This window comes from Hippichthys cyanospilos, chromosome 8 (genome assembly GCF_059441005.1).
Source record: "Hippichthys cyanospilos isolate Australia breed blue-spotted pipefish chromosome 8, RoL_Hcya_1.0, whole genome shotgun sequence".
Taxonomy (NCBI): Eukaryota; Metazoa; Chordata; class Actinopteri; order Syngnathiformes; family Syngnathidae; genus Hippichthys; species Hippichthys cyanospilos.
Window position 1 is genome coordinate 22,567,267 of NC_142376.1, and position 25,961 is coordinate 22,593,227.

A 25,961-nucleotide genomic window follows, 5' to 3' on the forward strand; every position below is an offset into this window, starting at 1 on the left:
AACGAGACATAAAGGAAAGGCAGAAATGAGCAAAACAAAGATGAACTTAAAAACATTAACAAAACCCACATAACCCCCCCAAAAAAACAACAAACCCCAACCAAACATGACAATTTCTTTGGCACTGACTAATACAAAGGGCACCAGTTTATGAGTATGTACCGATCATGTTAATGATTTCTCACAATAATTAAGGAACACCTGTAGTAAATATGTAAATCAAGTCAAATATGCTATGTACAGTATGTGTAATATATGTATAAATGTAACATTCCTAGAAAATCACACTGTTCTATCACTTGTAAGCTATTTGCAGAACAGGCCTGCGGGCTACTCATTTGATCCTCGCATGCTACCTAGTGCCCGTGGGCACCACGTGGTGACCCATGAGCTACGTAATGCAAGACACCAGCACGGTAAGAGATGCAATCGCTGATCAAGAATCATTTTACTTCCTGGTTATAAATATCAGTACTGTACCATAATACTCCTGCTGAACCAGAAAGTAAATTGTCAATGTGCCACATGTAATCTATATGCACATGTTACACTGTGGTAGGAAGTAACACCTTATGTAAAAACAAGTTCCAGTGTGTTCACATTTGAATAAGTAGCACAGTTGACATGTTGGATAAAATCAAGATTAGAAAGAACATCTAAGAATTCAATTTCTTTGGAATCCCATATATAATTTGTATATGTAAATTCAAATCACCCGGTAGGACTACTTTATCATAATTAATCGGAGCAGCTGTTAAAACTCAGAGAACTTGGTCAAATCAGATAGTGGTCGTTACTTGATCGGAAGACATCCACATCAGCCGGGCATTGGCGGCAGCCACGAGGCAAGTACGGCTTGCCCCCTAAGGGACATCATTCGGGAGTCTATTGATTCCATAATAGGAAATAATTATGGAAAACTAAAGGAGATGTAACCTAGAGAAAATGTTTTCCACATTTTATTGAGCAACGCTGCGCACAGCTGGAATAAGAAGGCTGAATTAATTGTTCACTGTCATGTGGTGTGGAACAACGGGTACAAGAAAACGTCAAAAATAATATCGGGCTGTGGAGGGCAGTAACACTCAGTATCAGCGTATTGCCTGTCAGGGATAAAAAGAAGAAGGAGGCTTGCTTGAAAACTTCCTTTCTTACAGATCAGAGATCACAGTACAAGGTTAACATAATGCCTGGAGTCTTTGAGACATGTCATAACTTAAAAGTACGAAAAGAATGAAGAATAGAAGTTGTTCCTTACTGGGTCTCAAAATTTAAGGCGAGCTATTGACCCAAAGGAAAGCGGTATTTTAGACATCTGCCGTAACTTCCCTCGAGCCTTTGGGACGTGTCATAACAAAAGGGCGAAAAGAACGAAGAATATGAATTGGTCTTGACGGGGTCTCCAATTTTAAGGTGAGATATTGACCCAAAGGAAAGCGGGATTTTAGACATTTGCCGTAATTTCCCTGACCGATCATAACCTGTATTTTAACCATTGGCAAATCTCCCATTTTTCACGTGAACCCACAAAACAAAACAAATTTGAAGAAAACGTAAATGCAGCGATAAACACTCCTGTTTTCCGTAACTATAACAAACATAGCAGCCTCCGGAGGAGTGCGACCTCCCCTTCAATATAATGTAATGATAACTAGTCCTATGGTTATATTTAACACATTTGCAAGTTTTTTACATTTATAATTATTGAATGTATTCATTTTTAATAACAACGGGCTAAATCTTACACCGTGTCACTGGGAGAACGCCGATTGTTGTAGTTTAAGGGAAACTTCAATACCGCTTCTTCATCATGTAATAACAAAACACTGAAAAAGCTGAATAAAAAATATGGAATAATTTGAAATGTTGGAATGATATTGAGTGCAGGTCATGCTGCAATTGTTAGCACAGTTCAGAGACCCAAGTTCAAATCTACCTAGCTCCGGCCTTACTGTGTAGGGTTTGCATGTTCTCCCCAAGTCCACGTGGGTCCTCCCCAGTGTATTGGACACATTAAATTGTTCTTAGGTGCGATTGGCTGCATGAATAATGTTTTTTCTCTGTGTGCGCCGCAAATGGCCGGCAACCAGTTGAGGGTGTCCCCCACCTACTGCCCCAAGTCAGCTGGGATAGGCACCAGCAATTGTGAGGATAAGCGACTATACCACGATGGATGGAAGGAAGGAAGGAATCATTTTGAATGGTGTACAGAGACCTTGACGAAGCTGAACAAAAACCCCGAATAATAAAAATAAGGTAGCAGGAAGGTAAAAAGGAACGTACACAATCAGGCATAATGACAGTGACAGGGGATGTAGGCTGTGACTTGCAATATCAATTTTGATAGAACTTATTTGGGGGACCGAAAGAAATCTTTTTTAATTCTTGTTTAAAATGAGGCTTCATGTCAGTTTAAGATGCCAAGTTCACGAACGTTTGATTTTTGACACACAACAAAAGATTTGTATTTGTCTTGTTTTGTGAGACACCTTGGGTGATGGAGTTTCCTCCGGGATTAGTGTTGTTTTATGAAGCCGCAAGAAATATTTTAAAGGATTGTTTTGAAATCAGATGGAACGACAGTTAAAGATGGCGATTGCACACGACAGTTAAAGATGGCGGTTGCACGGGGGTTTCATTTGACAAACACATCAGATTTGAATGCGACCGGTTTTGGGGATCAGGTGGAGTACTTTACTGCCCACCCCCCAAGCACTGGGATGGGATTACAATACCTAAGGAATACATTTTACTTATTTTTAAAAGATCTGACTGAATGACAGTCAGATGCTGACTTCATGGAATTTTGATTTTGACATGCAACATCTGATTTGGATGGGACCTTTTCGTTGGATAGCTCCTGTTTTGTGGGACATCTATGGACATGTGGTATCCTTCAGGACTGGTGTGATATTACAAAATCTATAGAATAGAATTAGAGACTCCTCATTCCTCAATGGAAATTCTGGTGGAATGTGAGAGCATCTAAACCAGGGGTCAATCACTGTGGTTCCCACAGGCACCAGTTAGCCTGCGAGGATAAAATGAGTAGCCCACAGACCGGTTCTGCTAATAACTCACAAGTGATAGAATAGTTTGATTTTTAGGAATGTTACAATTATACATATGTTCCACGTACATAAAATGTTTCACTAGAATTACATATTTACTACAGCTGTTCCCGTAGTGAGAACTCATTAACATGATGAGTATTTTCACATTAACTGGTGCCCTTTGTATTAGTCAGTACCAAAGAAGTAGCTCTCACTTTCAAAAAGGTTGGTGACCCCTGATTCAAACAAAGGAGCGAGGACATAGGAAGGACAAAGGCATGAGATGAGCCCATTGGTTGCTTAAACATTGCTTGCATGCATCATCATAGTCACATCTTTCTTTCTTTTGCCACACAAATGTGTGTTGGACAAAAAAGACAACTAAAACATGTATGAGAGTAGTCTTTGAAGACATTTTAAAATGATGTACCCCAGTAGTGGTAGTATGTTCTGTAGCCATGTCTGATTTATTTGGTGACTGCAGTGTGATCCCAAGACATGGAGAGTTCTGTAACCGTGTTCGTCTGTTATTGTGTGAGTTTTTCATATTTAAACTAAAATCAAGACCATAGGTCTCAAATTCCAGTCCTCGGGGATGCAAACCTACATGTTTTCAATTCTGCTCTTTAAACACACCTGATTCAAATGATTAAGATAATTTTCAAGCTCCTGCATGCTTGCTGATGAACTAATAATTTGAATCAGGTGTGTTTTAGAGAGCAGAATCAAAAACATGCAAGTTTGCAGCCCTCGAGGACTGGAGTTCGAGACCTATGATCAAAACAATATATTATTACGATTTACAAGACTTACGCTTTCCTGTAAGCCAAGTCAAAATGTAACTGTAAGCCCCATGAGTCAGAACACAGAATTTTGATTAACTTTGTATTTGTCGCGTATGGATTGAGCAGCAAAATCCACCCGTTTTTGTCCAGCTCCAGGAGACATTTTGTCATTTGCTGTCGACTGAAAATGATGTCACGATTGCTCAGAGTTAAGATAAGAATCAATTAAGGCTCAGCCTGCAATTATCACTTGACCAAACTCAGTAAGTAATGTGATCAAAGTTACTAACTAATGTTAATGTAATCCAGTGTTTTTCAATCTCTTTTGAGCCAAGGCACATTTTTTCATTGAAAAAATCCCGCGGCACACCACCAGCTGAAAATGTGGGTAAAAAAGCTTATATGAACTATATGTGTTATATTATTAATATACGTGTTTTTTAATAGTTGAAGAATGACAATATATTATGTCTTGAATAGGAATCAAACACAAAGAATAAAGTATTTTATAATCTTTCATATTTATACTCACTTAGTGTCAAACCTGGGCCTGTTTGGATGAACACAGAGGAATTGATGAAAGACACGAAGCTCTTCCTCCACAGCTCTCAGTCTTTCTCTGGTGTCTTTCACTCATGCAGTTTTCCCTCTTAGGTCCTCCTTTTTGCCAGATATTCTGTCTTGACACGAACAAATTCCTCTCCTGTTGTTTTTCCTGGCAAAGCCTTGCAACATAGAAAGTTTTCTCTGATTGTGTGTCCATCTACAAAACGCGCATTGGCCAAGAGCTTCACTGTCCATGTCCACTTATATCAGTAGATATAGATATAGATATAGTAGATATCCTCAAGTTGCAATGCAAATTTATTACTGATACAGATCTTGTCCAATACCACACTTTCTATGTCTGCAGACATCTCCTCAATATGTCTGGAAATTGTGTGATCTGAGAGAGGGACTTTGGCTATTTCTTTAGCCGCTTTGGGTCCAAGCATCTCATTTACAATGGCTTTACAGGCGGGAAGTATTAATTGCTCTACCACAGTGTGGGAATTTTTGATTTAGCCTCAAGTTTGGCGATGTGGTAGCTAGCTTTAAGGGCTCTCTCGTTTACCTTTGCGGTTTTTCTCATGAAAGTTGCTTGTTTCCCCGTGTGTCCACGCAGGCAAACAAAATACTCCACATTTTTGTTTTGAAGTGAAGAGTGTTTCGTTTAGAGATGGCGTTTAAGCTTACTTGGGACCAAAGCACCACTGGAGAGCTTTTCACCACATACCAAGCACAACGGAGTTGGAGCAGTTGCATTTCCGATAAAAGTAAATCCAAATGAAAGATAGCTTTCGTTGTTTTGCCTCGTCCCAGAAACTTTGCTGGATGTCTTTGCTTTCTTTTGACCTCCACTCATACAAGGGCCTTCATCTGGGTCCAGATTTTGTCCAGGGTCCAGTTCAGAGTCAGCGTTTTTCCTCTTCAAAAATGTATCCATCACTTTCAACATCCTGCTATCCACCTGTCGCTGCATCCATGCATCACTAATTCGCTTGTCTCCAAGCACCAGGCAATTAGCTTACCTGCTGCTGCTGCTTACTGGTATGAAAGAGTACTACATGAGTACGCTGCCAGGCGCTAGACCACACAAGCACACAAATTGGATGATTTCTCACGGCACACCTGACAATATCTCGCGGTACTCTAGTGGTTGAAAAACACTGATTGATCTAATCCCTGAAAAACTGTGGCCGTTTCATTCTACAGGGAGATGGATGAATGGGTGTTTTTTGCTGTCTAATTCATTTTCTGCAAGTATATAATCAGAATGCTGTGTTTCTACGAAGAAAGAATGTTTTATTAGAACTTTTGGGTTTAAATTTCCTTTAAAAAAAGAAAAAAACATTTTTGCAGACCCAGACCAGTCTTGTGGAACAAGATGACGCAGGTTAGTTGTCAGCCCTGGGGGAATTTGTCCAGCAAGGTGGATCTGTGGACGCTGCGATCTTCTCAAGTGACAGTGGAGGTCCTTACACTGGGGGCCATCATTAAGTCTGTCTGTACCAAGGGGAGAGGTGGCCAGCTGGAAGATGTAGTCTTGGGTTATGATGACCTGGAAGGTAAGGAGAAAGTATTTTTAAGTGTTGTGTGTTTTGTGTCAGTGCATTGCTACTTTAAATGATTTCAAACAGATATTGTAATAACATGTCTGGATTGCATGACTTAAGTCACTCCACTGCCTTCCATTTCCAGGTTATATGTCCGACAAGCGGTACTTTGGAGCTGTAGTGGGCCGTGTAGCCAATAGAATTGCTAAAGGATCCTTCGTAGTCGAAGGAAAAAGATATCAATTAGATATCAACAATGGACCAAATGCTCTGCATGGAGGGCTCGTTGGCTTTAATAAGGTAAGACAAAATAAAAGTTACATAATCTACTTGGCCTTGTCTACACTTAACCTGGCTTATTTTCAATTTGCAATTTTTATTTTCTAAACTTCAGAAAAGCCGAAAAGTAATAAATGTACCGTATTTTCCGCACTATAAGTCGTGTGTTAGTTTTCACTGAAACCTGGCTAAATAGTAACATTCCGGACTCCGCTATACAACTAGAGCAGCTAACATGCTACAAATCCAACAGGGCTGTCGTAGAGGAGGCGGGGGGGGGGGGGGTCGCACGGTGGCGGCGTGTGTGTTTACATCCGCGAAGCGTGGTGCCGGGATGCCACTGTAGTATACAAACACTGCTCACCTCTGGCGGAATTTATGATCGTGAAGTGTCGCCCCTTCTACTTGCCAAGGGAGATAAGTTCAATCCTGCTGGTCGCTACCTATATCCCCCCAACTAACAACAGGAACAGAAGTGCGGCACTGAACGAACTGTACCAGGCTATCAGTGAACAACAAACAGCACAACCAGACGGCTTCATCATCCTCACTGGAGATTTCAACCATGCTGATCTCAAAACTGTTCTCCCGATGTTTCATCAACAAATCCACTTTGCAACAGGACATAACATTCTGGACTGTGTTTACACTCAGCACAAAGGACCTACAAAGCCACCTACAATGGCATCACAGATATTGAGGAGGATCACCACACAGGTCAACCAGAAGCCATGGCTAACAGGAGACGTTCACAGGCTGCTGAGGGCCAAAGACAAGGCCTTCAAAGCTGGGGAGAAATCAGCCCTGAGAACAGCGAGAGCCAACCTGTCCCGTGGCATCAGGAAAGCCAAACAAAAATACACAAACAAGATAACTTCTCACTTCAAGGACAGCAAGAATGCACACAGCCTATGGCAGGGCATTCAGGCTATCACAGACTACAAACCTGCACCACAAAGCTGCGGGAGTGTTATCACTCTGCTCAACAACCTAAACAGTTTCTTTGCACGCTTTGAGGAACAGAACACCACCCACCCACAGAAAACACCACCACCTTCGCACGACCAGCCAGTCTGCTCTGCCCTCCACCCGGTACTCACCCACCTGGACAAGAAAGACTCATATGTGAGAATGCTGTTCAAAGACTTCAGCTCAGCGTTCGACACCATAATACCACAACAACTAACCCACAAACTGGGCCTCAGCACCTCACTCTGCAACTGGCTGCTGGATTTCCTCAGCCAGAGGCCTCAGGTGGTGCGTGTTTGCAACAACATCTCAGGCAGGATCACCCTGAGCATGGGGGCCCCACAAGGCTGCGTGCTCAGCCCCCTCCTCTTCACCCTACTGACACACGACTGCACAGCAACCCACAGCTCCAACCACCTCGTGAAGTTTGCTGACGACACAACACTGGTGGGCCTCATCTCCAACGACGACGAGACCCACTACAGGAAAGAAGTGGAGCTTCTGACCAGATGGTGCAAAGACAACAACCTCCTGCTAAACATCAGCAAGACCAAAGAGATGGTCGTCAGCTTCCAGAGGCCACACCCAACACCGCCCACTGACCATCGATGGTGCTGCTGTGGAGAGGGTGAGCAGCACCAAGTTCCTGGGGGTGCACATCAGCGATGACCTCTCCTGGACCACCAACACTGCATCTCTGGCCAAGAAAGCATAGAGGCGTCTCTACTTCCTGTGCAAACTGAAGCGGGCAAGTGCGGCGCCACCCATCATGACCACATTCTACAGAGCATCCTCACCAGCTGCATCACCGTGTGGGGCGGGAGCTGCACTGACTACAACAGGAAGGCTCTACAACGCATCGTGAGGACAGCTGAGAGGATTATTGGTGCTCCACTCCCCTCCCTGCAAAACCTGTACACCACCCACCTCAGCCGCAAGGCCGTCACGATTGTCACGATACAAGCCACCCTGCACACAGTTTGTTCAGCCTCCTGCCCTCCGGAAAGAGGTACAGGAGCCTCCGCTCCCGCACCACCCGACTCAGGAATAGCTTCATCCACCAGGCCGTGAGACTGCTGAATCTCCCCCCTTCCCACCCGTGAAACTGCTGAACTCTCTCTGTCTTCCCTCCTCTCTCCCACATTCAGCCCCAGCCAGAAGAAACACCTGGCAGACGGTTTAGGTCATTCGACCCCCCCCCCCCCAAATAAATAAATAAATAAATAAATAAATAAATAAATAAAACTCAAGCTTTGCACTTGCAAAATTTGCACAGACTTGCTGCTGCCATATTTATTTATAATTATACTTCTATTGCACTAGCGATTACACTAAGAACTATAACAAATACCTCAAATGCACACAACTGGGACAACCACATCAGAGTTGTCTTGCTTTGTCTCGTACTGTTGGATTGTCTTGTCATATGCTGCTACTTATGTCTTGTCTTGGGGTACTCTTGCCATACCTGGTTTTTGTATTTAGATTTTAGTTTTAGTGATTAATTTAGCAACACTAGGCAAAGTAGATCTAACATACTGCACATTACATTACTATAGATAAGAATCTAGTTTTTAGGATTGTCTCGTCCTGCTCACCTGCACTTTGTTATTGTACATGTAAAATGTAGAGGATAGTGAGAAACGCAATTTCGATTCCTTTGTATGTTAAGCACATGTGAAGAAATTGACAATAAACTTGACTTTGACTTTGATCCAGGCCATCTGTGACATGTATAGACATTTATGCCTCCTCACAATGTACTCTATAGTCTAGGGCAGTGTAGGGTGTAAGTGCAACTAAACTACAGCTGCATATTGTCAATTTCTTTTTTTTTTTTTTTTTTTTTGGGGGGGGGGGGGGGGGGGCTCTGATGGACATTCATCAGCATTCTTTTTTTTTTAATCAAGGTGCAATTTTCTGCCTTGGTGCTTAAAGGTGTAAACTTGATATACGATGGGAGTGGTACATATCTACATACAAATATATTCTAGTTTATTGTTTTATTCAAAAGTTGTTAATGTTCTACTGCACAAATTCACTATTCGTGGTTATCATAAGTAGTGTTGCAAGCGAAGAAGTGGCATTTGCACTCTTTAAGATAGAATGTGCTTTTATTTGAATTTTTTTCATATAAGCAGTGATGGGATGAGTTCACAGATTGTTTACTTGACTAAAAGTAAAAATACACAGGGAAAAACGATTTTCATTTGCATGGTTGATTTCGGAATGATGGTGTGCCTCAAGATTTTCTGGAGCAGAGAGGTGTGGCTTGACTCATAAAAGGTTGAGAACCTGCGATCTAACCAGTCAAACCATCGGGATCTTATGTCTCTTCGCCAACTGGAACCTTACATGGTGGTCTTCACTTCAGACAACTGCGATGGCTCCCTCTGCCTGTTCCTTTATGATCCAAACAATCCGCTTGAGACCATAGAGGAAAAAAATTCCATCTTAAAAAAAAAAACTTTAATCCTTGTGTCCCATTAGTCCATATGATGGACTTTTGGGGACATTAAAAGATCCACACTTTCCCCAAACTTAGTAGCATTAAACGTCCCAAAAATGTTTTGACTAGGAATGCCCCTTTTACAATAAGACATGATCAAAATTAAATACAGTATACCTTATTATGGGACATCATTATCAACAACAATCTACCTATGCAGGTTGACATGCTAAGGATGCTAGTAGGGTCATGGACATGGCACTGCCTCACAAAAGGTTGACAACTTGTGTGCTTTTTTTTAATGTGTTAAAATGTTTCCAAACTGTGTAAATCTACATAATAATTTATCTGTTTAGGCCATTTGGATTGCTACAGCAGTGACAGATGGTGTGAAAATGTGTCTTACCAGCCCAGATGGAGACCAGGGCTACCCTGGAAAGCTGCAGGTTTCTGTTATCTACACATTGCAGGTAAACGAATATACGATGGTACATCACAGTACCAGTGTTCCCTCTAAGCTGCGCGCGTGCGCAATTGCGCACTGCTCGCATGTTCTCAGCGCACAAGAAAAGCTATGCTGTGCATAAAACAAAATGCAATATAAACATATTAAGTGATATCTAATATTAGACCTCATCTTATTGATTAATTAGACCAATAATATGGTTTTCTGTACCATTTTGCATCGTGACAGCGAGTGACAAGTGTCCAGTCAATGATATGATAAGTTTCACTTACACTATTCAGCCAATCAAACGCATGGACAGAAACGTTCCCTGCATATACACCCAGTGCAGGTTAGCTAGCAAACAGTGCGGAATTAAGAGATGCACATGCTAACCTCTTTTCTTTGCGAAATGAACGAGCAGCGACACATCCACTCATCCAGCGAAAGTAAAAAAGAAATGTGCTTCTTTTAAGATGGGATGCAAGTAGAAGAACAAGCAGTGAAAGTGAGTGAGATTTTTTTTCGTTTTCACAACGTGGCTCGTTTATTGCCATGAGGACAAGTGCTATGTACATCACACTGTCATGTCTAAAACACTTATTGCTCAAGATATAAAAATAATATTAATGAATAACGTGTTGAAAACAAACAAAAATAGTTGTGATTTGTTTAGCAACATTGTGCGGATTGAGACTTCTGGCTGCCTGGTTTACTTGTATGCTTGCCCAGGTTCAAATACAATAAATAAAATTTTAAAAAGAATCCACAGGTCTATCTTTGATTCAGTAAAATAATAATGTAATTCCATAGTAGTTCCAAAGCTCTTCAAACAAAAATACTTTAAATAAAAGGCAAACATTACGGTAAAGAAACCGTGTTCTCTAATCTGTGATCAATTTCAACTGCCCCTGTGATACTGGCCTAAGGCTCTTAAAGGGCCAGTATTATGCACCTTTCCCTCTGCCTTAAAGGGGCAGTAACATAAATGTCCATTGGGCAGTGAGCCAAAACAACCTACAAACATATACAATAACTTTCTAGCTCTTGGCCATTACAAAAAATGAAATTTAAAGTAACTTTGTTAATGAAATACTGTGAATTGGCTCCTACAAACATGTCAATCACAGATGCATCGTTCTCCCTTACTGGACAACGCTTTTCACCTCAGCTATCCCTTCATAAACGACGGGATAAGTACCCAAAAGCACATTACTCAGAGCCCTCCTCCTTCCTTGCTCATAAATGAAAAAATGTGAATTATGTGTTATCGGTCACTTTAGGAGCATCAGATATGTGCACGGTGACTCACTGTGTGCATGTCAGAAGTTGCTCACCGTGGTTCAAAGCCTGCTCAGGGAGTTTGTGTGAATGTTCAGGCGCATTGAAAATTAGAGGTAACATTGAGTATAACCTCAAAGTACTCTGCTCGCGCACCAGCTCAGGATTCTTCTGTGCGAGAGGTGATGTTCTATGTTCCATGAGTTGTCTCATGTCGCTGGAGATCTGAGCGCCAAGGCACCTGATCCCTATGGCCTCTCTACAAGGGTTGTGAGCACAGGGGAAGGGGGACCCATGTCTTTTTGGCACTGCAGTATGTCTGGTTTGGCCCCATGGTTGCAAGCCCAGCCACCAGGTGCTTGCCAGTGACTAGCTCCAGAGGGGGGCCACTGTGACACTCGTCCTGGCAAGGGATAACACAGTCCATTTATAGTACTCATCAATAGGAGGGTGTCACATAAATTGTGTTTAGGCTCATCCCAAGGGCATAAAGCCCCACATAACTTGGCTCTTTAGATCATTGGGAAATACAAATTCTTCCCCTAAGGCAAGGTGACGGCTCACAAGGGGATTATATTAGCTGCTCAAGTTACTGTATAATATAGTGTATTAAAAACCCATTGACAAAGCCACTGAGACATTTCTCCCATCTAATGGTGAATGATAATATTACATTACTTTCTTCCCAGAGATTTCCCCGCATCCAATGGTGAATGATATTCCATTACTTTACTTTCCTCCTAGTGACTTCCCTCTTTGTTTGCTTCCGCCCTAGGGCCGAGCATTGATTCACTAGCTTAACATTGCCTCCCCAGTTAGTTCAATGGATGGATGATGGATTAGAAAGTTCAACATGATAGGCCCAAAACCTCCTCCGGACGCCCCGCCAGCAACTCCAACAAACACAGTCCTACCTGTGTGGTAGGAGGAAAGTACAAAAATAACACCCATGCACATACAGAGCCTGTTTATAACCTTGTTGAGATTTTTTTCCTTTCATATTGCTCAGAGCCTGAGAATCCCTCCTGTTGTGAATTTGTGATGTCTGTGTGCCTCTAATCCTTTCACTTGTGAAGCCTTTTGGGATTCTGTTGTGATTTTATTGTAGAAATAAAATGTATTACTTTAACCCTTAATTAATTCTATTTATTTATATTTTCAAACCACTCCTGGCATGGCACGGCTGTGAGCATGCGTGTGAGTGTGTGCTCTAAAATTGTTTGACGGTTTCAAATCGAGCACCACCGGTAAGGGATGCCGTTAAGCTGAATGAGTCCTATAGGGCCAGAGACGGCTGACAGGTACTACCGACTGGCCAAGCAGAGCGCAGTTTCGGCAGTCGCCAAGGCAAAAACTCGGGTGTGAAAGGAATTCGGTGAGGCCATGGAAAACGACTTCCAGGCGGCTTTGAGGAAATTATGGTCCACCATCCGGCGTCTCAGGAGGGGGAAGCAGTGCACCATTAATACTGTGTACAGTGGAGATGCGGCGCTGCTGACCTTAACTCGGGACTTTGTGAACAGGTGGGGAGAATACTTCGAAGACCCTCTCAATTCCACGACACATTTTCCTCTGAGAAAGCAGAGTCTGGAAGGTGGGCTCTCCCATCTCTGGGGCTGAAGTAAAAAAAAATCCTTGGTGGCAAGGCCCCGGGAGTGGATGAGATCCGCCCGGAGTTTCTGAAGGCTCTAAATATTGTAGGGCTGTCCTGGCTGACATAACTCTGAAACAATGCATGGACATCAGGGACAGCCCCTCTGGATTGGCAGACTGGGGCGGTAGCCTCTTGTGTTAAGAAGGGGGACCGGAGGGTGTGTTCCAACTATAGAGGGATCCCACTCCTCAGCCTCCCTGGTAAAGTCTAATCAGGGGTGCTGGAGAGGAGGGTTCGTCAGGATGTCCAATATCCGATTTAGGAGGAGCAGTGTGGTTTTCGTTCCGGCCATGGAACAGTGGACCAACTCTACACCCTCAGCAGGATCCTCGAGGGTGCATCGGAGTTCGCCCATCTGGTTTACTTGTGTTTCGTGGACTTGGAGAAGATGTTCGACTGTGTCCCTCGGGGAGTTCTGCAGGGGGTGCTCCGGGAGACCGGGGTGCCGAACACCTTGTTTTAAGGGATGTTCGGTCAACAAAAAACATATTAACTCATCCATAACAGCTGTCCTCGATTTCAGTATAAAAATCCATTCTTCTTTTTTAACTCAGAAAGATTTTCATGACTTAGAGTTTGTCCTCACATTTCATTTCCAATATTAAATCCGTTTGCATTGAAATGGACACTGATGCTGAAAGTCGTGTTGGTCCGATTTCTGTTTTACTCTTCTTCAGCAATTAAGGGTTTAAAAAAAGGGGGGGGCGGCATCTGGGCGTGTGGCTTCGATGTATGCTAATGCTAAAGTTAGCTGGTTGAGCAACATGTTATTTTCTTTAACTACTCCCATCATTAAACATAGTGGATCAATATAGCACCGCCTTCCTGCAGTGAGCGTCCAATTACGACACGTTCTACATGAGGGTTCTTGAAAGCCTTTTAATGGGTCGATTGGCTCTTGCAGCTGTCTAACAAAAATATGGGCCCATACACAGTATGTCATTGCACACTGCACAGAAGTCTTCAAACTGTTCAAGGGAATGCCCAGCGCCTCCGGGCTCAGGCAAACATGAAGTCTGCCTGGCGACACACGTTAGCTGAATTCTAAGTGGCTAAAAACGCTACACAAAAACTGCAGCACTTAGGAGGAGTGTAAACATATAGATATAATCTGACACTAAAAGACCAGAATATGGTGTAAAATTGTATATATAATTCTTTAAATATATTTAGTAAAAATAAATTTACTGTAAAATGAAATTGACTTTTATTATAGTTATTATAATTAGTGTATTGTAGTTATAATGTCGGATTGTCAGATATTAGGACAACAGAGAAGGCTTTGATGGCCCACCATTATATACCGCCGATGTAAGAGTTTGGTCTGCATTTCTAACAGTAAGTCGAATCCATTTCCAGTGGGGCTTGGAGTCCGCCAAGGCTGCCCTTTGTCACCGATTCTGTTCATTACTTTTATGGACAGAATCTCTAGGTGCAGCCAAAGCGTTGAGGAGGTTGCATTTGGGAGCCTCAGTATTTAATCTCTGCTGTTCGCGGATGATAGTGCTGTTGGCTTCTTCAGGCCGTGACCACCAACTCTCACTGGAGCGGATCGCAACACAGTGTGAAGCGGCTAGGATGAAGATCAGCACCTCCAAATCTGATACCATGGTCCTCAGTCAGAAAAGGGTGGAATTCCTTCTCTGGGTAGGGGATGAGGTCCTGCCCCAAGTGGAGGAGTTCAATTATCTTGGGGTCTTGTTCACAAGTGAGTGTAGGTTGGAACGGGAGATCAACAGGCGGATCAATGGAGCTTCTGCTGTAATGCGGGCTCTGTGCTGGTCTGTTCTGATAAAGAAAGAGCTGAGCCCAAAGGCGAAGCTCTCTATTTACCGGTTGATCTATGTTCCTTACCTCGCCTATGGTCACGAGCTGTGGGTTGCGACCAAAAGAACGAGATCCCAGATACAAGCGGCCGAAATGAGTTTCCTCTGCTGGGTGTCCGGGGTCTCCCTTAGAGATAAGGTGAGAAGTTCGGTCATTCGGTACGGACTCAGTGTCGAGTCGCTGCTCCTCTGCATTGTGAGGAGCCGGTTGAAGTGGTTCAGGCATCTGTTTAGGATGCCTACCGGACGCCTCCCTGGTGAGGTATTCCAGGCATGTTCCCCTGGGAGGAGGCCCCAGGGATGACCCAAGACACGCTGGAATGTCTATGTCTCTCGGCTGGCCCGGGAATGTCTCGGGATCCTACCGGAGGAGCTGGACAAAGTGGCCGGGGAGAAGGAAATTTGTGCTTCCCTACTGAGACTGAGGCCCCCGCCTGACCCCGGATAAGCGTATAATGGATGGTTTAAAATCGGGCAGCTTGGTGCCATAGTGATTAGCATGTCCACCTCACAGTTCAGGGACCCGAGATCAAACCCACCTCACTCTGGCCTTCCACTGTGGAGTTTCCATGTTCTCCCCAAGCCCGCGTGGGTTTTCTCTGGGCACTCCAGCTTCCTTCCACATTTCAAAAATTTGCATATTGTACACATTAAATTGTCCATGGGTGTGATTGGGTATGTGAGTGGTTGTTTGTCTCCATGTGCCCTGCAATCGGCTGGAAACTAGTTCAGGGTGTCCTCCGCCTACTGGCCAAAGTCAGCTGGGAGAGGCAAAAGCAAGCCTGCGACCCTTGTGAGGATAAGCAGCTCTAGAAAATGGATGTATGGAAGCATGGCTAAAAATCTATGGAGCCCCTCTGGTGCCAGGGTATAAAAAAAAAAATATTTGCACTAATGCACGGGTGTCGAACTCCAGTCCTCGAGGGGCGGTATCCTACATGTTTTCAAACCTTTTCCCTCAAAAACGCCTGATTCAAATGATTGCCATCATTTTGAAGCTCCTGCAGAGCTTGCTAATGAGCTAATCATTTGAATCAGGTGCGTTTGGGAAAGAAAACCGGAAAACATGCAGGATGCCAGCCCTCGAGGACTGGCGTTCGACACCATGGCACTAATGGCATGGTTTAGTAAACTGTTTGCTCGGTTTAGTAATCCGTGCACAGTTTTCTAATCCGTTAGCCCAGTCTAGTAATCAGTGCGCACGGGGTAGTCGTTGCTCAGGCAATAGAGAGGGTCGTCCAGTAATCAAAGGTTCGGCTGTTCAATCCTCGCTCTGTCAGAGTCATGTGTCGTTCTGTCCTTGGGCAAGACACTTCACCCACCTTGCCTCGAGTGACTGGTCGTAGGGGCTGTGTGGCTCAGTATGGCAGCCTCGCCTCTGTCAGTCTTGCCCCAAGGCAGCTGTGGCTACTCAATGTAGTGTACCACCACTGGTTACTGTGTTATTTTGCTGTGCTTTGTAAAGCGCCTTGGGTGAAAGGCATTATTATTATTACGGTTAAGTAGTAGTTCGTGCGCACTGTTTAGTAATTTGTTTGCTCAGTTTATTATAATCTCTAACTGAATCTTTTTCATTTTTAAATAACTGACAACTAATTTTCCTCAAAAGACAGAACCTGCCACTGTCCTTCCATCTTTACTTAAGTATTGGTTAACCTAGCGTGTTCCGCGTGAGGTGTTCCAAAAAATTTTCATTAACTGTAAGGGAAACACAGAAACAAAAATCATTTACAATCATGGACAATTTAGGGGAAATGTACATATTTGCTGAGTTTTAAAGCAGAATTTTCAATACTTAAACTGATTTGTTTACCTAAATAGTTAATGATTTTTGTAGTAATGAGAGACCCACTGATTTTGTTGTTTTCTGTTAAGAAGGAAACCCTGACTGCAGAATATCAAGCCCAGTCTTCTAAAACAACTCCAGTCAACCTCACTAACCACTCATATTTCAACCTTGCTGGACAGGTAAATCTAAAGAGCACGTTTCATTGTATTTATTGATTGTTGGAAATCCGTCATTGAGTACTTGCCTTTGTCCATCTTGTAGTGAGAAATAAAAAGATGAAGCCCAAAAACTGCAGGCTTTTTTTTGCCGAACCAAATTGTGAAATTTTTACGTTGTGTTTGGTGTCTATGTAAAGAATACAGATATCTACGACCATGAAGTGTCTATCATGGCTCATTCCTACTTGCCAGTGGATGACACGTCTATTCCCACAGGTAATACTAAAATGACAAACTAAATTTCCTGCATATTATAGCAATTAAGAAAATGTTGACGCTTATAAACTTCTTGTAGTATAAATAGTTAGAACCTAATCCTGTCTTCAATTCTGGACTAGCGAGGCTGAATAAATAAATTATGAACAGTACTCATGTACAGTAACTGCGGATTAATCTATTGTAATCCCTTGTTTACCCCACCACTTAACCATGCCGACCATAAATAAGCTTACTATTCAGAAAAACATTTATAAATATACCTAAAATTGTATCCTTTTTAACACTGACAAAAGAAAAACATTATAAACCAACTTTCAACTGTTAACTGCAAACCAGATTCTGTTGAAGTTGGGAAGTTGTGTAAAATGTAAATAAAAACAAAAAACATTCATCCATCCATCCATCCATTCATATATCGTCTACGGCTGTGTTCCGGGGTGGGGTCGCGGGGGCAGCAGCTTGAGCAAAGAAGTCCAGACTTCCCTTTCCCCGGCCACTTCGTCTAGCTCCACCGGAAGGATTCCCAGGCACTCCTAGGCCAGCCAAGAGACAAATAGTCCCTCCAGCGTGTCCTGGGTCGTACCCGGGCCTCCTTTCTGTGGGATATGCCCAAAACACCTCACTTGGGAAGTGTCCGGGGGCATCCTAAATAGATGCAGGAACCACCGCAACTGGCTCCTCTCAACGCGGAGGAGCAGCGGCTCCACGCTGAGCCCCTCCCGGATGACCGAGCTTCTCACCCTATCTCTAAGGGTGAGCCCGGACACCCTGCGGAGGAAGCTCATTTCGGCCGCTTGTATCCAGAATCGTTTTCTTTCGATCACGACCCACAGCTCATGACCATCGGTGAGGGCAGGAATGTAGATCAACTGGCAAATAGAGAGCTTCGCCTTTCAGCTCAGCTCTTTCTTCACCGAGACATTCCCGGGCCAGCCGAGAGACATAGACACACCAGCGTGTCCTGGATCATCCCCGGGGCCTCCTCCCAGGGGAACATGCCTGGAATACCTCACCGGGGAGGCGTCCGGTAGGCAACCTAAACAGATGCCTGAACCACTTCAAAAGGAGCAGTGATTCGACACTGAGTCCCGAATGGCTGAACTTCTCACCTTATCTCTCAGGGAGAGCCCGGACACCCTGCAGAGGAAACTCATTTTGGCCACTTGTATCTGGGATCTCGTTCTTTTGGTCCCGACCCACAGCTCGTGACCATAGGTGAGGGAAGGAACGTAGATCAACCGGTAAATAGAGAGCTTCGCCTTTTGGCTCAGCTCTTTCTTTAACAGAACAGACCAGCGCAGAGTCAGCATTACAGCAGAAGCTCCATTGATCCACCTATCAATCTCCCGTTACATCCTTCCCTCACTCGTGAACAAGACCCCCAAGATACAGTGGACCCTGACTTATAAGTCCCTGACTTATTTTTTTCATGTTGTGATGTGGAATACAGAGTTTTTTTTCGTCCCCTCTTTATGGTATTTTCCCGGTTTTGCGACAAAAACAACTGTCATGACCCTAGGGGCTTGGCTGTATGTGTTGTTTTGTCTCACACTTATTTTCTGTTGTAGTCTAATGGCCTCCATACAACATGTCACTACAATGCTGGTCTGCTATTGGTTGGCCTCACTCGTTTCAAAATGGCAGAATGGTAAAGCTTTGTTCGATTGTGAGTGGTTACAAAACTGTATTTATAGTGCCTTTTACCACTTAATTCAAACTTGAATGGGTTAGCCATGGGGTCCCAAGATTGTTTGTGATGTTAAAGAGAGAAGTTAGAAGGTCATTTATATTGAAACAAAGCTGGAGATAATCAAGAAATACGAAGCTAGCCTAGCCTAGGCTACCTTTACTCGGCAACATGGGCATAACAAGTGCCACTCAAAGGTAAATAAATCCTTTCGATATGTGTTATTTATGAAGTTTTCTGATTGTATACATGTATATTATATATAGATAGCACTTACCTTTGGAGGTGCTGATCTTCACACTCGGCTGCGAACTGGTCCAGCGAAAGTTGGAGGTCATGGTCTGAAGAAGTCAACAGGACCACATCTGCAAATAGCAGAGATGCAATGCCAAGACTCCCAAACCAGACTCCCAGAAACGCTTCGGCTGCGCCTCGAAATTCTGTCCATAAAAGTAATGAACAGAATCTGCGATAAAGGGCATCCTTGGCGGAGTTCAACCCCCACTGAAAACAGATTCGACTTACTGCCAGAAATGCGGACCAAACTCTTACATCGGTGGTACAGGGACTGAACAGCCCGTATCAGGGCATCCGGTACCCCAAACTCCCGAAGCCCCCCCCCCCCAAAGATCCCCGAGGGACTTGATCGAACGCCAAGTCCACAAAGAACAATTAGACTGGTTGGGTGAACTCCCTTGCACCCTCGAGGACCCTGCCGAGGGTGTAGAGCTGGTCCTCTATTCCACGACCAGGACGAAAACTGAGATAACCTCCCGATGGACCCTCCTCTCCAGCACCCCTTAATAGACCTTACCGGGGAAGCTGAGGAGTTTGATTCCTCTGTAGTTGGAACACACCCTCCGGTCCCCCCTTCTTAAAATCATCTACTAATCCTCATTACAGTTTCAACCATTTGATTTCTAGAAAATTAAAATAAAGATCCCCATTTTTGAAAAAATCTGAAAGTCAATATCTTTGTGCACAATATCTAAATTTGTTTTACACAAAACTTTTATCTGTCAACGTGCCAACACGTTTGCTAGACCGGGTCACATATTTCCTTAACAGGAAGTGTGTGCTCCTATGTGATCTATTCAAAGCCATCTCAAGTGTAAGATTTGAAAACAAAGTGATCTGTGAATATTATATTATAAAAACATTGCTCAGTTTTCTTCCAGGTTTTCATTTTGATGTACATTTCAGAAAATGTGTTTTTGGTTTGGCTACAGGAGAAATCAAAGCAGTGGATGGCTCACCCTTTGACCTCAGGAAACCAGTTCTGATTGGACCACAGCTAATGGAAGTTCCAGGTGGGGGATTTGACCACAACTTTTGCCTGTCATCACCTGGAGACCCATGGACTGAGAGGATTGCTGCGAGGTTAGGTTAACACAGCCACACCCTCGGCATTTGTTGTCTCACATTACCATTGTGTTGATTCCAGGGTTAACCACTCAGCCAGTGGTCGTGTTTTAGAGGTTTCTACCAACCAACCAGGAGTCCAATTCTATACAGCTAACTTCTTGGATGGGTCTCTAATAGGTAAAGGTGGAGTCAAATATGGTAAACACTGCTCCTTCTGTTTGGAGACTCAGAATTGGCCTGATGCTGTCAACCAGGTATGTGGTTCACTCAGAACACATATTGATCACTCTTACATTCACCTTTGTATTTAAAACCCATTTAAGCCCAAACTTTTCCTGGACATGAAAACATCCAAATCATATGCCATTGGTAACCCTTTGAAATACAGAAATCCTTCGTTTAACGCAGGGGTTACAGTCCAAAAATAACACCCGCAGAGTGAAATCCATGAAGTAGTCAGCTTTATTTTTTATTTTATTTTACAATACAATACTAAACTATAGAATAAAACCAAAAATCAAAACCTGTTTTAAGCCCCGAATTTGTTTAAAACAATCATTTTAATATCGTAATACAAAGTTGGAAACATTGTCACTCGCATATTTAGCAGTCCCAGCTATGCCTCTTCGTCCTAAACCCGCACATTTTTATGAGTAATTGTTCAGCTCTTTCTTTTTCTGAGCAAGAAGATTTTTTAAAACGGATATGCCCGGACATCGAATTAAAGTGAAGCCTCTTACATCATAATACACTTGAAATTTCAATTTATGACGAAAGAAATCTAGGTCAGATTTCCAAAGCTGTGCATTTCTCCGTTGCTGTCTGTGTGCTTACATTAGTGTGTGTGTTTCCTCTCGGCACGCCTACGAGTCACATTATTGGCTCACAGAGACCAAGCTGTCAACCAATGTGCTTCCTAGCACATTTGTAACCTGTGAGCTGAGCTGAGCTTACACGGGCACAGTGGAGACACAGGAGAGACGAAAGCAAGCTTTTGCATCTTCTTGCCTTTTGTAATACAGTGGGCCCCGTGTTACGAACTTAATCCGTTCAGCGACTACGCTCGTAACTTGAATTGCTTGTATGACGGGCAATCCAAACCTATGTTAATTAGTGAATGCGTGCAACGCGTGCAAAAACCTTAGGTAAAAACATAACGACTTTATACACATATTAAAAATTAGTAACATAATCTACTGTACAGTTAAATTAAATAACATAAGTATACAAAGTATACTTTGGGGCGACGTGACTTGAGCTGGGTGGAGGCGGAGGGGAGCAGAGACGAACCCGCAGAATTTATTGATTTATTTTCTTAAACAAGAACTTTTCTCAAACTAGAACATATCACCGGCGATTTCCTTCTCTTTGATCCATAATAGAAGAAGCCTCTCCATTTTGTTGTCGACCGAGGTCCGTCCCCTGGCAAGGAAAGTCTTGCCCTTCGAAGATTGCCGAGCGGTTACGGCCATACTCACGAGCAAGGTTAACTATGCGTGCGCCTCCTTCGTATTTTTTTTATTATCTCCTACTTCGTTTCTATTGTCATCATCCTCTTACTTCTTCCTTTACTGCCACTAGCAATTTTTGAAGCCATGTCTAACAGATAAAGTTTGCAAAGTCTTCACAACATTCCTTCCTTCCGTTTTTCACTCCTTTTCTCTCCTTCCTTCCATCCCGACCAGCTGTGCCATCAAGCTAGATGAAGGTGTTCGGCCAATGGCATATCGGCATTTCTGTGATTGACATGACGCCGGCCAATTGAATATCTGCATCTCCGTGACTGAGACTGGGACTGTGAACTTAATCGACCAATAGCGTATCGGCATCTCCGTGACTGACACCGTGACTGAGACAGTGACTGTGACATTGTAAGAACAATAGCATATCAGTGTTACCATGACATGCGGGAACAGTTGGTTTTATTGACGCAGCAAAACAAAAAAAAATAGCACGGACACATTGACCGGCATGTTGGGGCATGTTGGATTGTTCATAAGACGAAAGGTTTGTGCGTAAGGGGGGGGACAAAAACGCCGCGGTTCACGTTCGTAAGATGAAATGTTCGTACAAGAGGGAGTTCGTAAACCGGGGGCCCACTGTACATTGACAAGTTAAAAACCAATACAGTACAGCGTCAATATTTTATTTCGAGACCACAGTAAAGCCCCTGAGCCTATCAGGATTCAGAACACAATGCACGGTAAAAAAATATCCACACTGTAAAAAATCCCTGAAGCAGCGAACCCGTGAAAGATGATCCGCGATACAGCGAGGGATTACTGTCAAGAACTTTTTTTTTAAGTGAAATAGTTGATGAAAAGGTGTGTTTAGTGACCAGTCACAACCATGAAATTACTAATTGTGCAAACACACCAAACCGATTTGAGTAAGTGCAAATGCATATATCAACTTAGAGATCATGTGTATGAAAAATCTTCTGTTCAGTGTTAACATACTTTACTAACTTTTTGTTTGGAAGCTTTGAGGCTGTCATCTTTCTCTGGAAGTGCAACCACAAAGTAAACAGTTCTGGTCATGTGACAATATTCTCTAAACATGTGACATTGCACACATTTCATCTACATATTGTAATATTTCAGTACTTTATGAAAAATGATTGAAAATTCATTTGTAAAGCTTCATAAATACAATTTTCTTTACGGTCACTTTTTTGTGACCAATGGGTTGAAATGATTTAGTGCAATAGTTCAATTAATAATCGGTTCAAATTTATTTGATTACAAATGTGAAAATTGTGGTGTGCATTTGTATTCAGTGCAGTGTTTTCTGATATCTCTGAATGAAGTCCTGTGTAATCAGTTGCCTTTGTTCACCTAACCCATTTTGTCAACATTCGGCGCTAAATGATCGTTCTCTGCAGGAGCATAGAGTTTATCTTATATCTATAAGTACACAACAAGCACGCTGTGGTGTGTGGATCCTCTTCCATTATAGTGACAGACAAGCGGGGGTGCACACAATTTTTTTTTTTTTTTTTGTGAATTACTCTCATGAGTGCCAGGATGTAGTGTTTGGTACTCACCCTTTCTTTCATTAATTAAAAAGGCTTCCTCCTTATCAGTATAATTGTCAGTGCCGCTCCCACACTAAATGCACTGTCAGTATGCACACAGCGATGTCACATTATTCAAACCTGTGTCTAACTCCATCAGTTATGGTATGCGCGGTCCGTTTGGGACCCGGTTTAATTCGTGCAAGGAAGTCAAAGGTAAATTCTATGTCACTGTAAAGTGACAAAATTAACAATCTCATTCACACCCTCACAAAAATGAAATGCAGCCCCTAGATGTAAATCATTTCAAGTCCTTTAAAAATACCACATTAAATGTTACATTACCTTTCGAGTAAGGCACATTACCTTTCGAGTAAGGCGATATTCCAAAGAAAATGTGACGGCAGAGGAGGAGGCAAAACAGCAGATAAAGAAAACTTTCTAATTGATGAGATAGCATTTCTGCTGTTGTAGTCATATCTCGGGCTTCCGCACAGTGTTCAGGTCATCCATAGTAAGCTCCTGTATGTGTTCCCGAGAAGCGCCGTAATATCTGAGCAGCCATATAGAGGGTTTTCATTGACATAACATTGTGGGGGGGTAACCCGGATGCAGCGCCATTACGGAGGCTCTCGACAAACAGAGTGCAATGCCTTCTTGTGTGTCTGGGACGGATTAAACAGAATTATCAATGTTGAGACGAAAAAAAACATCAGCAAAGCCTGTCGCGAATGCTAAGGCATACATTGAAGGACTCAGAACATAGGAAAAGGCCTGGTATGTGGAAAAATTACAGTTTATCGGCGGTGTCGATCTATATGAGTTGGCTGACCTCCTGGATAAATGACGATCCGTGTATTCTTCCCACAATTACATATCCAGATATAGTCAACTACTTGTTTTTTTTTCACCGAGCCCATACACAGCCGAAGATCTTAAATCCTACAAAGGTTTGGAGGCTTACAACCAGATGGCGTGTGGATATTGATTGCTTGCAATCAATATTGTCTTCATGAAAAAAAAAATGAGCGGAACAAATTCGGATGTTGTCCGGATTTTTTCCTCTCAGATCTTGGTTGAGCTTTGCCAACCACAGGCGTCTCCTTTCCTCCGATAATTTCTGGCATTCCTCTCCTTGATTTTTGATCACTTTTGGAAGCATGTAATAGTCTAAATGTTTTTCTCGGTCTGCCCGATTTGTGCAACCCGAAACACGGCAATAATTGACCATTTTTCCTAACGATATTGCAGATATACGTAGTGCCCATGCAGTGTTATAGTACCAACTACGTCCAAGATGACGGCTTCCGAGTTTATGACACAGCTCATGACGTGCTGTGAAAACCCTCCATTAATGAGCCATAGAATCTCATGTTGCGTTAATTTCAAATGGGAATTTTGAGATTTCAAGTTTTGTTAAATTTTGTTTTGTTTCTTTTTTATGCTAAATAATTTTCATAATATGAGGGAAAAAAAACATACAGAAGCAACCGTATCTCGAGCTTTCACACTTTGGTTAATTATAACAAAAAAGTGCTCTTTGGTGGGGGGTTTTCTAATTTTTTTTTTTTTTTGTATTGAAAGTTACTGGTTCAAACAATGTCAGGCGATTTTACTCCCACCATTATCTTTTTTTAAGACCCGAAGTTTCAATTAACAATCGTAATATGATTTTCAGTCCATTTTGTTAAACCATCAGTCTCTGAGCACGAAGCATGAAGACAAAAAATGAAAATGTATGGCAAAATCAAATACCCTACTGAAGAAAATCGTATAGAAAACACTGTTGGTTTTAAGGAAAATTCATTGTTCTTGTTTAGTGACATATTAATCTCTCATCAGCATAGCTATTGAAGGAAATCCAAAACTTTTTCAAGATTTAACTAATAGGCAACAAAGAGAGAAGCAGCAGTAGAGTTGAGCACCGAGAATCAGGAATCAAGTTGAGCCAAGACTTTAAATCCAGTTCCCCCGGAATCATTCATACTGTATTTTGAAACGACGGTGCTAAATTTCGATTCCTAGCGAGCAGCCCACGCGCCATAGCACTCCTTTTGGTTGGTCCTGCTCTCTACCTGGTGTGTTCGCAGCGCCGGCAAGCAGGGACAAACTCTGCATTCAATGTGGGTAGGTACATGGGAATGATTGGCATCAATCGTGGGGTCAGTGATCTTGCACGGCCTGGCGGGTCACCTTGGCCGGCATAACTGCTGTGAATCTTGACCCCAAGAGAGAAGTGGCTGGCTGCATCTAAAAAGTGTAAGGAACTAAAAACAGTGAGTCAACACACAAACGCTGATACACCCAGGTTCTTTTTTAGTGTTTCTTAATAATTAGCTTGACTTGTCTTCTTCACTTCATTATCCCAAATTTTCACTATCACATCAAGTCTCCACGAACATGAACACGCCTCCAAGAAAGAAACACATCAAATCGTCGATTAAGGACACAAAGGAACTACTAGTCAGTTAGGCTGTCATTTTATGATACAGCACAATTTGCTGCTAACGTGCATACAAGATGTAATGCGTTAACATTTACTCCGGCATTTCAAACTCAAGACAGAAAAAAGGCCATTAATGCATTAGCCATTAATAACTGTCATAATTATGTAATAATAATTGTTCATTTCATATCATTGTTTAGTAAAAAACATTGCTTCCGGACCCCGGAATTAACCTGCAAAAAATGCTCAACAAAATTAGAAAATTGCTCCTCAAATTAAGTCAATTATTCGCAAAACAGCAGTGCAAAAAAATAAATAAAAAAAAAAAAAGCTTGAGGCTTTATACTGCTTAGCTGATTACATTTCCTTGTTCACCCTTCCAAA

At 42.7% G+C, this 25,961-nt stretch overlaps 1 protein-coding gene across 5 annotated transcripts in view; it reads left to right on the top strand.

Moving 5' to 3' along the window:
* The first annotated feature begins 1,104 nt into the window (after window positions 1–1,104).
* The window catches only part of galm (galactose mutarotase), a 28,282-nt gene continuing 3,425 nt past the window's right edge, over window positions 1,105–25,961 (top strand). Inside the window, exons 1-8 of one of the 5 annotated variants that reach the window (XM_088421026.1) lie at window positions 1,105–1,413; window positions 5,741–5,946; window positions 6,080–6,234; window positions 9,988–10,101; window positions 16,713–16,805; window positions 16,982–17,060; window positions 19,980–20,130; window positions 20,195–20,292. In XM_088421026.1, the coding sequence (XP_088277152.1) occupies window positions 5,766–5,946; window positions 6,080–6,234; window positions 9,988–10,101; window positions 16,713–16,805; window positions 16,982–17,060; window positions 19,980–20,130; window positions 20,195–20,292 (871 nt within the window). In that variant the 5' untranslated portion in view covers window positions 1,105–1,413; window positions 5,741–5,765. Of the gene's footprint in view, window positions 1,414–5,724; window positions 5,947–6,079; window positions 6,235–9,987; window positions 10,102–16,712; window positions 16,806–16,981; window positions 17,061–19,979; window positions 20,131–20,194; window positions 20,370–25,961 lie in introns of those variants that run through there. The other 4 variants (XM_088421025.1, XM_088421023.1, XM_088421027.1 and 1 more) reach the window with 4 other exon arrangements.